Raw genomic sequence first — 12,435 nt, 5'->3', positions numbered from 1 at the left:
AGCCTCCGCTGTCCATCAGTCTGTCAGCGGGCTGTATCTCGTGAACCATAATAGGTAGACAGTCAAAAATTTCACAGAAGATGTATTTCTATTGCCGCTATAACAGCAAATACAAGTGTAAATTAAAAATGTCTAACACCCCCGACAAGTGAAGGTTACAGTAACTACAAAAGAGCTGATAACTGATAACAAACGGTTGAACCGATTTTCTTGGGTATGACATATTCGAAAGTGTGTTCGTATTTTGGTTTGTCCTTCAATCACGTCACAACGGGGCAATGGATTAATGTAATTTTTTGTGGACCTGGAGAGTGACGTAGGCTACTTTTTATACCGGAAAATTGGAGATTCGCACCACACGGACAGAATCGCGAATATTAAGTACTTAGTTAAAAAAAATTGAGATATATCTTTACAAAATGAAGAAAAAATGTATTCTCCCGCTCAAATTTTACCGTACTGGTGTTGGGTAACTTTAAATAACTATTTAAGTATTCTGGTGCTCTTCGGTCGTCCATTTTTGCCCCTTCTTGTGGTGCCCCATCTATTTTGGTGACGCATGAAATGCATTTACTAAAATAAACGCTCATAATGATTAAAGCTAATCTCTCCTGTGTTGATGATCAAAATAAACTCGAGGTTCTACTTAACTATGCTGTTTTTGAGATTTCCGTTTTATCCACTTTTTTCTGAAGTCCTTAGTGTAACCTTTTAGCCACAAGTGTAAATTGAAAATTTATCACACCCCCGACAAGTGAAGGTTACAGTAACTAGAAAAGAGCTGATAACTTTCAAACGGCTGAATCGATTTTTTTGGATTATAGCTAAGAACACTCTCGATCAAGCCACTTTTCAAACAAAAAAATCGGTTAATTAGTTTAGGAGCTACGATGCCACAGACAGATACACAGATACATGCAGGTGACACCTAATATGTCCAGATGAGAATGTTTTCACTGTAATGAAAGCTTTTTACATGTAAGTTATAAGTATAACTTATAATTTAATGTAAGTATTTTTAGAGGGGCACGTCATATTTTATTAATCTTATAATAATCAAGTGGAACTTGGTGCAATTAATGAACTTTATTCTGAGTTCAGATTAAAGATAAAAACAAAGATTTTATCTTACTATGTCGTATCTACCTAATTAAGAATACTTTACGATACAGAAATTAATACAAGTCAAATAATACCTACTTTGGTCAAACCCATTATGGACATTTTGAAAGGAGACCCGTGTTCATTAGCGATGGGTTGTTGTTGATGATGATGATGATTTTAAAAAAATAGGTGTTTATTTGAAATTCCCTTGATCCCCAATAAACCAAACGTACTTATGCATTAAGAGGGCAGATCCCATCGCACGTTGTGTTTTTTAAAGAAAATACTAGCCTTTATAATGCTGACCAATATTCCCCTTTCCCTTCCAATAGGCGATACGATTAGTACAACGGGTGGCGTTCGAACCGACGATCTTTCGGATTTCAGCCCATTTAGCCGTTGAGCTATCGAGGCACGAGGCTATGTTTTGCTTCGACGCGACCACTACACCTAAACCTTTAGGTTTTAATATTACAAGTCCTCCCATTTCGGGCGCTCGATGACCGGTCCTGCCTTTTATAGAAACATTTTTGACTTTCGAAATCATTTGCAAGAATCAAGACTCTCTTGTTGGAAACCTACTTATTACCATACAGTAGGTACCTAGGTACTTATAATAATAATACTGCATGCCTTTATAATTATTATTCCAGATTTTTCGACTGGTAAACTTCGGAGATAAGGGGGAGGAACGGTGTTATTTTCAACATTTTGCACGATTAATCAAAAACTATTGGATAACTATGCATAAAAATAAATAAAAAATTACAGACACACTGACAGACAGACATCAGCAGAGTGACCTGTTTTTACCCTTTGGGTGCGGAACCTTAATAATTGGTATTTGAACATGAGGCTAGAAGTTGAACTCCATCGGTTGAGAGATTGAGACTGATAAAAGCTGATTTTTTCTATTTCAGTTCCATGTGTTCGAACTCCGAAGGAAACAGAACATTACAGAAGCAGAATTAAGCCTTATCGTTGATTTTTTAAATAATTTATCTGTACTAACCAAGAAGCAATTTAATTTATCCATTTGTCATGACGATTTTTTTTTTCTCTCGTCTGGCTTTACGAAGATTAGCCAATGTCAAGTTTGTAGTTATTTGTAACAAGTTAACTTAGTACTATACAAGTATGGACCCCGTCTGTGCCGGCGCTCGCCGACACACGCACGGCACCCCCTTAGAGCGCTTTCCAGTCAGTTTTAACAAAAAAAAAAACACTCCAAAAAGGCAGAGCACGCCCGCCAGCTAACACCAACACAGACGAAGTCCCGTCATGACTTTGACATTGATGTACTTTTGATGTATGATGGATGTTGACGTAAAAATGTCAAATAATTGTTAAGTCACGTGTCAATTGTCATTATATTAAAAAAACTCGAGTCGAAAGGTGAATGTTCAAATTCGATTTCTTGTAATAAATTATTAACGCACGGCTATTAAAATGAGCTGACGTGGATCTGATTCAAAGCTGTTAACTTATGCATTCCAGTTTGTCTTAACTTATAAGAACTACAAGTGATACAATGGCCGGTGCGCCAGTAAAGTTAGGTTCGATTTTGTCCTTTTGCATCGTGTGGTATGCAGTTTTTTATAGGAAAAATGACTTAGGGGACGTAAGACTGTCGCCTGTGAAAGAGCACCTGCTGTATTTGGAGAGTGGGAACAAAGTGGGCGCCGGTAAGCTTCAGCCGAGAGTTGCGCTGGGGTACGGCGCCTGTCACGATCTCTTTGTGAATGCGACTTCTCTATTAAACCCGGAAGACTTGAAGGGAAATCCTGAACATTTCAATGAGATATCGAGCAAAGAGGAATTTTTAAAGAGTTTCACATATTTCTTCAAACACGGTGCAGCTGCTGAGTAAGTTTGCCTTTGATCATTGTTTTGAATTAAAAGTTAAGGATTCTCTGGTGCTTTCATTTTTATTCTACTGTAGGAATAATATAGAGATAGTGTAGGACTTTATTATGTGAAATGAACTTAGTTTCTGCATATTATGATAACCTAAAAGATTAGTCTATAGAAATGTTGCCTTAACTTGGATTTTAATGTTATCATTTATAGCCTTCCATAAGATAAAGATTCGGAGTAGGTATTTTATCTTTATCATGTAAGTGTATAAAACCTCTAGACAAAAATGTTAATTTATTATAATACACTAGGTGATGTCCATAACTTCGTCTGGGTAGATATAGGTTTTTAAAAATCCCACAGGAAATCTTTTATTTCCCAGGATAAAAAGTAGCCTATGTTTAATTCAGGTTAAAGTTGTCTCCATTTTAATTATGGCCAAATTGGTTCAGTCATTGTGGCAAACATCCAAACTTTTACATTGATAATAATATGATAATTAGGATTCATAATATAATACATACAAATCTACTAAATCCCTAAAAAGGTCATGTGTTTAAAATTTTAACTTAAACCAGCTTATATTGTCTTTTAAAAAAGTTATGAAAATATGCCCCATAGAATGTAGACTATATTTAAGTCACAGAAATATATTAACTTAATAATAAAATCATCATAATCTTCCCATTACAGGAGGTTCATGTCTAACAGCAAACTATACGATGAACTTGTGGAGGAATCCTTGAAGTTACCAGACTCGAGGTGGGCAATAGGGGGCAATGCACCTCTAATGGCAAAGAGATTCTACATGGAAGGCTGGAAAGTGCTACTTGGTGCCAAAATGAGTAGCAAACTGAGAAAGTACATTCCAAGTGACATTCAAATAGTTGGTAGCGATGATGAAGACATGCGTGACGATGTACATATGATTTTAGAGTACAAAGCAGACGAAAAGTTTGGTCCATACAAGTCTCCAAGAGCCAATAGATATATTATGCATAATGATGAAAATAATCCATTGCTAACGTCTTTGGAGAAGTTTGGGGAATATTTGCCTAAATTTGATCCTAACTTACTAGTCATTAGTGGGTTGCAAATGATGGACAACTTCCCCTTTAAGCAAGAAGGCAGAGGTACCCTTTTCTTACTTTAAAAATCCTTAGAACCTTTGCATACAGCAACATTTTTGAGAGAACCTTTTCATACAGCAACATTGAGCTAATGCACTTTGTGATACAATTGCAGTCTGTAAAATTTAGACACAAAAATGTTGTCATGTGTCCTTACACATTAGAAATTAATTCCTTAGAAATTAGATTAAAAATTTACAATAAACTTAAAATCCTCGACAAAGTTACCTATAGGGATTTACTTGAATTTTATTTATAAAGGTTTTCCTATAAATAATTTGGAATTAAAATTGGTTTGATTTCATATCTAAATTACAGCATAAGATCAACTAGGTAATTCTTAAAAAGTATGTATAATGTGTGCAAAACAAGTAGTCCAGTGTAATGAGGTATCTAGTGTGAGGAGGGAGGAGAGTGAGGTAGTAGTGACATCACTGCATTGTACAAAAACAAATCTAGCCGACCTAATCCTTGACTATGACCTGTGCAAACTCCCATGTTGCAACACCAATTTTTTTTTAAATTTACTTGTTTAGAGATCTCTGTAAAAATCTATAAAAACTTTTGCTTGGCATTATTTGATGAAATTACTATTTTGAATTTATGATATTTTTTCTAATTTCAGACCTAAGGGAAGAAAGATTGGATCTAGTTAAGAAACAAATTCTATCACAACCGCTAAATACGCTGTCTCATTTCGAGATGGCAAGTTATGTAGATTTAGAACTACTTTTACATCTGACGACAAAAATTTTACCCTACGTCGATTCTGTTGGTATGAACGAACAGGAGCTTTCAAATCTTAATAGTGTATTAGAGTATGGGAAAGTAATAGTTGTTGCTGATTCAAATCCAAGAGTGGCCACAGCATTGGACCAATTACGCAAAACATTCCAGATGATAAGACAGAAGAATAAAGAGTATAACAGTAAGAGAAAATTAACACGTATACATGTACACACATTAGCTTACCAAGCTATTTTAACAGTTAAAGGCTCAGAATGGAAAAGAACTAAGGCAGCCGCAGCCAAAGCTTCATTAACTGCACATAGATATGTCTGCAACACTCAAAATATTGCATTAGACAAGTGCAAACTGTTATTAGATGACAGTTTCTCAACGACAACTGATGATAATAACAATAGTCGGGTCTTTTTCGAGCCTACCAAACCTGTAGCATGTTGGGAAGAAGTCCTGGATAATGATGAAGTAGAAATCTGTATAGCACCAGTACTAATCTGTACCGAAGCTCAACTAACAGCAGGTGCTGGAGATAACATTTCTGCTGCAGGTTTAGTTTTACAAGTAGAAAAATAATCTAAGTCAATTTAATTAATTTTACTGTGGGTGGATCAAACGTTCTTTTTACTATGGGGACAAAGTTTTGAGCAATTTAGTTATAGGGTGTTTTGCTTATACAATGGTAACTAGTTATCTATTATTATTTATTATCATTTATTTAAAATAATTTGTTTAGTGAATAACACAATTTTATTAGAAAATATGACTAGAAATAGAATACTATATATTTATAAGTATACCTTCTGCAGTACACACTCTAAAAGTACATATTGAAAGTTGAAAAAGACTGCCCAGTATAATCTTAAAATCCTGAAAACGAATTTTTATATGCTTTTTATATTGTTAATGCATGCTTACAAACTACACATTATGTTTTACCCTTATCTCCATCAAAAATTGTGAGTTGCTCAGGCTTCGATTTTTGAAGGACTGTTTTTTGATGTCCCATGTTTTTTGTCAGTTGTCTACAGCTATATTATAATACATATAATATACATATAATTATACAGTAGGTAGGGACAATGCCCATATAATAAATGGAAACACTTAAAATTAAATGTGGGAACCAGCGTAGAGAAAAGGAAGGATATGATAGTCTATTCAGTTCACACTCAAGCTGGCCAACATCTTTGATTGGTGGTTGCAACATCCTGCTGATACCTACCTGTTTGTGCACCAAATGGAGTTTACACAAGTTTTGGTTACATTTAAATTATAGTGGTGCTCTTTTTAAGTTGAAATGTGTTTTTTAAAGTGTTTCGAGTTTGAATCCTAAATTTTTAGTTAGTAATCTGTATTGAGGCTTATAAATACATAATATTTATTCAGGCATCTGTAGTGAATCTTATCTTATGAATATCTTTATTAATTCTTGTTGTAATTAATAAGTAATAGAAATGATTAAAAGTACAAGGTTTTATATAATCATTGGTCATTTCAGATGGTCATTTTTATAACAATTGAATTGTTGTTTTATAGAATTAATTATTATTGCTACATTCCTGATATATTAATAAATTAAAAAAACTGACTTGCATAAATTATGTTGACTGTGAAATAAAATTAGTAATGTTTTCAAAGGTTTTTATTTAATCACAAGTTAACTTATGTATGTATTAATATTATACATGGTATGGTAAATTGATTTGCCCCAATCTTTATGGGCAGTTACCATAAAGTATAACAGATCACAGCTTTCATTTTCTGCCAGTTTTGGTGTCCGTTCTCACAAGTATCTGGCAGCCCCATAAAAAGTTTAATCATCATCACTAAATTTTATCTTTTTATTTTTCGGCTCGGCGTATCCCGCGTATCTGTCGTATAAGCCACTTTGGATAAACCTTTTGGCTGCCTTTATATCCATAGTCGGCCTTTTGGACTTGTCTTTGACTTCCTGCCACTTCATCATCGCTATCTTGATTCGATTAAGCTCATCTTTGATAGGTTGTGTGGTTGGATCCACGCCAAGTATCCTCAAATGAACCCATTCCAATGAATTCATAGTGTAAGCAAGGAATAAATCGAATTCGATCCTGTCAGGTAATGTCATTTTTTCATAATGTTCCCTCATTGGCAATAACTTGTCTAAAACTTCTTGCATTTCCATCAAAGCTCCTTTGAGACTTTCGTATTTGTTAACGAATTCCTCGTCTTGAGCTAGCGCGCCGTAATCGAGATTCCAATCCATTTTACTAGAGGTTACGGTAACTGTTTTTACCTCTTCAGGCGTCGACATTAGATAGGTATACAAAACAGGTCACAAATTATATCCTCGTGTTTCTAAAAAACTGCACTTATTGATCTGAATTAAGTTGTTAAAACAAAGAATTTGTAATGACTACGTTTTAGGTTAAAATGCACAACTTACTTATATTTTTGCTTTTAGCTTAGGTTATTTTTATCAAATATCAAAGAGTTTTTTTTTTCTCTCTTGTCTGGCTTTACAAAGATTAGCCAATGTCAAGTTTGTAGTTATTTGTAACAAGTTAGTTAAACTATACAAGTATGGACCCCGTCCGTGCTGGCCCTTGCCGACATACGCACGGCACCCCCCTTAGAGCGCTTTCCAGTCAGTTTCAACAAAAAAAAAAACACTCTAAAAAGGCAGAGCACGCCCGCCAGTCAACACCAACACAGACGAAGTCCTTATCAAAGAGTATACGTAATCGCCTTACTAATTCTTATAATCACAAACTTCAACAAAGTACAAACCCTATGTTCAATGTATCTACTCTGTGTTCACAAAACACCAACCATGCACCAACCTATCGAAATCGAAGCCTATGACACCATGACACCAACCAATACAAAACCGGCCAACTCTTTAATGTACCGTTTGTCTATGACGCCTTCAAAAAGTCGCCAAACGGGTCAGGTGCGAGTCGGGACTCGCCCTTTAAGGGTTCCGTACATAATTATGAATGTCATATTTTGGGTGTATGAAATAATTATTTCTTTGCCGAGCTAGAAAAATATTAGCTATTTTATAAATCGTTTTCAGTAGGCATTTGTTGTTTAAATACAGTATAATATGCTACTTAATACACCGAAATTTCATATTCCCTAGTAGTTAACTAGTTTAGTTTTTGAGATAGCCCCTGTCATAAAAATGGTCTAAAACTAACAATTAATTTGATGACCCCCATCAATGTACCTATGACCCCTCATTTCCTTATTTTTTTAGATAAAAAAATAAATAAAAATATATTTGTAACTACTCAATAAGCTCTAAACATGCTAGTATGATAATTTTTTTTACGGCTCCTTTTCTTGTATGTAGGTATCCTTTAGGTACGGACGGAGCCCCAAAAAAGTCCCTGGAGTCAGAGTTGAAAATCGATAAAAAATAAATGCCAATTTTTTTTATATTAAATCAAACTTTATTTCATATTCATATCACATTGTGAAATATAAATAGGTACATTATACATACAACATAAGTTTTATCTGTTATTACTTATTTGTCTTTGTAGCCGCAATAGAAAATTAGAAATATACATTCTGTGAAAAATTTCAAATCTACCATTAGGTACGGTTCACGAGATATAGCCCGCTTAGTAGGGTCCCGTTGGCGCTATTCGGGTACGGAACCCTGGAAATCAATGACTTGCAAAAAGTAATTATTTTTAAATAAGATAAAAGGACAAGCGTTCTTCCTTTATCCATTCAACAATAATAATAATAATTATTTATTATGTTATGGTTAGCCTTAGCACTGTTAGCAGTAGTAAATTTAAATAAAAGGTAATTACTATAGGAAAAGAAAGTAAAATATTTAGATTTAAAAAGAAACTCTTTTATTATTAAAATCATTTATTTTCAAGAGAAAAATGATTTTTCATTTGCAGTTAGTGATTCGTGTAGGTACTTCCATAGTTAATTACAGTAATGCTGACTGCAGTTCAATACATTTTAGTGATTCACAATAATAGTAATAATTCTGTTCTACATAAGTAATATTTTAAGCATTAAAGTAATTAGCCCGAGGCTTTATTTTTATTTCTATTCATCTAAGTACTCAAAAGCTTCAGGAGGCTCAGGTTCCTTTTCTTCCTCTGTTTTTGGACCAAAAGCTGCTACTGGTTCCACAAGGACTTGTTCGTCATCACCAGAGTGGTTCAACATAACAATGCCTCCAATAGTAACATCCTTCAATGGGGTGTATCCAGAACCTTCAACAACAGACAAGGTCTTCAGCTGCTGGCGCATAACCCTGGCGGGATTGCTGAGTATTTCAAAGTTCGGTTCGGGCTCCTTCTTTTCCTTGCTCTCTTTTTCCTCTCCCTCTTTCTCTTCCTTCTTTGCATCTTTAGATGTTCCAGCGTCCTTGTCAGATTTGGCGTGAACTGTGATACTGGGATTGGGTGATTTGGATGGTTTCTTTTCCTCTTCGTCCACATCCATTTTTGAAGTTGTAGAGGATGTCACACTACTGCTGGTAGATCCCTCAGTTGTATGCGCTCGCCTGCGTGCCCTCGCTGCGGCAATACTCAGTACAGCGGTAGTTACTCTCTCCCTCTCTTCGCGTTTCTTTTCTTCCAGCGGTGCTGGGTAAGCATAGAGCGATGGTTTCGAGTTCGACTTAAGTTCCAGCTGAGGCATTTTCAAGTCAGAATTGAGGGCAATCAAACAGGTCGGCGTGAAAGCCAGCGAGAGGCAGTGAGCGAGTGGGAACCAGTACCAGTACTGAGTGAATACCAACATGCCAACTACAGCTAACATATTCATGTGACCAGTTCTGTTTTGAAGAGAAACAGTAACATTACGACCGCCTGCGTCAATAATCCCTTGGGCGAGTATGGCGCCGAATTTGGCCATGACATCTTCATGTTTGTTGGAAATAACTTGGGCGTAGAGTTGTCGGAAATATGTGACTTTGGGGCAAAGAGCTTCAGTTTGCTGAATTAAGATCATGGCTGACGCGATCAGTGCTCCTTGTCTGACGAAGTTAACGGGATCGAATTTGACCATAGGTTCTAAAAGACCAATGGCTTCCCGGTTCCCGGTGCCTGCGCAGGCGATACCTAAAGCCATAGCAGCGCCATAACGGACGTGAGGATTATAGGATTCGGCTAGGAGTGAAACAACAGACGGGCATTGTTCAGGTGTTCTGAACAATAAGAAACCGAGAGCCGTAACAGCGGCACGACGGACGTCATCATTGACGTCAGAAACGGCGACATGGAGCAAAGTACGAATGGAATCATTGTTTCCAGTTCCACAATACGCAGTGGCGATGGTGTAGCACCCAGCCCGGCGCAGCAAGGGATCCTTGTCTCTCAACAGTTGTTGAACTAGCGCATCAGCTTCCTCAAGCCGTCCATACATCGTGAAGGAAATGCCCACAGCTAATCCCCTGAGAATTTTCTCATGCTGAGTTTCTTGGGCATATGCAACCATATCTTCAATGGCTGCAGCATGTCGGGAGCCCAACATAACCATTCCCATAGCTATACCTGCAGCTTCACCAGTCACTGCATCATCTTGATACAGGTTAAACTTGAGTTGTTCATAAACATCCTGTCTGTGGGAACCCATGGCAGCCAGGCCCAGACCAAGACACCCTCCGTGGCGAACCATTTCATTCTGAGCATCTTTTAATTGAGTTAAAAGATAGTCAATGATATTGGCCCCGTGATTTGCATGGATTAAACCCAAAGCATACAGACCTCCTCCTTCAGAATACCCTGACGATGGCCCGGCTTCTTTAGGCAAATAAGACTGCATCAGAGCTAAGGATTCATTTTCATGACCTCTGTGAATTACTCCTAACGACGCTGTCACAGTAAGTTTAGCCCAGTTTGTAGCTCTTGCCAACCACTCTAAATTATCCCTCAAAAACTGATCACTTGTCGTCCCTGCATGCATGAATGCATTAGCTATAACTGTAGCCGTGTGGCAAATTGAGACCCTGATGGCATCTTTAGTGTTTTTCAAGATAAGCATATCTGCATGATTTGACCGAATTAAAAATTGTAATTGTAAACCTATAGATACATCACCACCTAATATGGAAATTAGTTTCTCTACTCTCCTTTGATGTTCTTTTTCTTCATCATTGAGGCTGTCTATATCTCGTTCAGGTTTCTTGGCTTCTTCTGTAGGTGGTTGGTCCACTTCCATGGAGGACTCTGGGAAGGGTCCACCTTGTGGTTGTGGTTTTCCACCAAGGGCACTGGGTATTGGAGCAGTTATTCTAAGAGCTTGGAGGACCCTCCCTAGGAATTGCTGTGTGGCTGAATCATACAAGTCAAAAGCTATTTGATATGCCATGAGGACAGACTCTTGAGGACCATGGGTAAGTTTATCAAGGATTTCGGCTACTGAAAGGGGATCTTCTAGGAAAATGAGACACTGGCACATGTTGACATAGTCTGGGGTTGTTAAACTTCTGTATAATCCCACTAGAGAGCGAAGGACTGTGCTGCGGAATCCTCTGTTCTGGAGAAGACTCATTGCCACCGTAAAGGCATACTGAAGCATACCTGTCAAAGATAAAATGCATTGAGCATTCATTTGCAATGAGCATTTAAAAAATGTTACAGGACAGTACAAAAGCTCATATGAAATAAAGGGAAACAGAAAAATTTAAATAACTGAACCAGTGCAAGTTGAACATGCATGCAGAGGGTTCCAACTTCCATACAGTGAAGTTTGGATGTATAATTTGAAAGATTTACAAAATAAAATTTAAAACAATACCATATCGTCAACCAATAATATTATTTCTAGTTGATGTTGGGTGTATTTTAGATTGTATAAGGTTATGAGTAATCTTAACATTTTGCCTATAGGAGGTCATAATTTACATAATATTATGACAAACAAAGGAATACAAACCTGCTACATCATCAGATTTCATGATAGACTCCTCGAAGATGTCCATCCGGCGCGTCTCCAAAGCCAGACCCAGCGCTTGCCTGTACTGACCATCTTCTAAACATCGCTGGAACATCCGGTTGACAATGGCTTCCAATCTCGGATCTATGGGCTCCGCCGCACCATCAATGAATAGAGCCTTCCTCTTCTGCGTGTAGAAGTCGATAGCCTTAGCAATCGTCGTGTCCACATACTCATTTCTTGCATTAACGTCGAACAAATTGCCAGCTCCCAACGCATAAGTCAGGGAGTCTTCAAATGCTCCTAAATGGTAATAAACCTTGCTAGCCACTAATGCAGCGAGCTGGTGCTGAGAAAATACCTTGTCTTCGTGCAAAATTTCTATTTTCTCAATAGATTCCGATATCTCGGGCCAAAATTCATCAACGATGTTGTCCAACCTCTTTAGTGCGAACTCTTTCACTTCGTGCATCGGCTCGTCCAGCAGGGATATTATCCCTGCAGCTGATGTTATGTTCATTTTAGTTTTTTTTTTTAACTTTTCTTTAGATTTTACTTTGTTTCACTTTAGCTTTCCAAGATATCGAATTATAAAAAATATGAGTTCACAAATGCGATGAATTATCAAATTTGTTTTCGCACCAGAGACAAACTAAATCACAGACTAATAAGATATCAATAAACTTCAAATCATGTTCCAATC

At 36.9% G+C, this 12,435-nt stretch overlaps 3 protein-coding genes across 3 annotated transcripts; 1 reads left to right on the top strand and 2 right to left on the bottom strand.

The window, feature by feature from the left end:
- Positions 1-2,459: 2,459 nt before the first annotated feature.
- LOC123872991 (ADP-dependent glucokinase) lies at positions 2,460-5,974 on the top strand. Its single transcript, XM_045917628.1, has 3 exons — positions 2,460-2,970; positions 3,655-4,094; positions 4,717-5,974. The coding sequence occupies exons 1-3, from the start codon at positions 2,636-2,638 to the stop codon at positions 5,406-5,408; spliced, it is 1,467 nt and encodes a 488-aa protein (XP_045773584.1). The 5' UTR covers positions 2,460-2,635; the 3' UTR covers positions 5,409-5,974.
- Positions 5,975-6,462: 488 nt separating this feature from the next.
- LOC123872992 (nuclear nucleic acid-binding protein C1D-like) lies at positions 6,463-7,311 on the bottom strand. The gene has a single exon (XM_045917630.1). It carries the CDS (start codon positions 7,126-7,128, stop codon positions 6,649-6,651), a length of 480 nt encoding a protein of 159 aa, XP_045773586.1. The 5' UTR covers positions 7,129-7,311; the 3' UTR covers positions 6,463-6,648.
- Positions 7,312-8,687: 1,376 nt separating this feature from the next.
- Positions 8,688-12,389, bottom strand: LOC123872941 (26S proteasome non-ATPase regulatory subunit 1). The gene is made up of 2 exons (XM_045917546.1): positions 11,733-12,389; positions 8,688-11,377 (listed from the first exon to the last, which is right to left on the bottom strand). The coding sequence occupies exons 1-2, from the start codon at positions 12,250-12,252 to the stop codon at positions 8,895-8,897; spliced, it is 3,003 nt and encodes a 1,000-aa protein (XP_045773502.1). The 5' UTR covers positions 12,253-12,389; the 3' UTR covers positions 8,688-8,894.
- Positions 12,390-12,435: the final 46 nt, after the last annotated feature.

Source organism: Maniola jurtina, chromosome 16, assembly GCF_905333055.1.
Source record: "Maniola jurtina chromosome 16, ilManJurt1.1, whole genome shotgun sequence".
NCBI classification, from domain to species: domain Eukaryota; kingdom Metazoa; phylum Arthropoda; class Insecta; order Lepidoptera; family Nymphalidae; genus Maniola; species Maniola jurtina.
This window is presented reverse-complemented; position numbering and strand designations above follow the sequence as displayed.

Bases quoted from the DNA above. Each gene is read 5' to 3' on its own strand.
- LOC123872991 (XM_045917628.1), top strand. From the start codon at position 2,636: ATGGCCGGTGCGCCAGTAAAGTTAGGTTCGATTTTGTCCTTTTGCATC. The intron at 2,971-3,654 runs GTAAGTTTGCCT...TTCCCATTACAG, and splicing joins AAACACGGTGCAGCTGCTGA to GAGGTTCATGTCTAACAGCA. The intron at 4,095-4,716 runs GTACCCTTTTCT...TTCTAATTTCAG, and splicing joins CTTTAAGCAAGAAGGCAGAG to ACCTAAGGGAAGAAAGATTG.
- LOC123872992 (XM_045917630.1), bottom strand. From the start codon at position 7,128: ATGTCGACGCCTGAAGAGGTAAAAACAGTTACCGTAACCTCTAGTAAA.
- LOC123872941 (XM_045917546.1), bottom strand. From the start codon at position 12,252: ATGAACATAACATCAGCTGCAGGGATAATATCCCTGCTGGACGAGCCG. The intron at 11,378-11,732 runs GTTTGTATTCCT...TATCTTTGACAG, and splicing joins GAAATCTGATGATGTAGCAG to GTATGCTTCAGTATGCCTTT.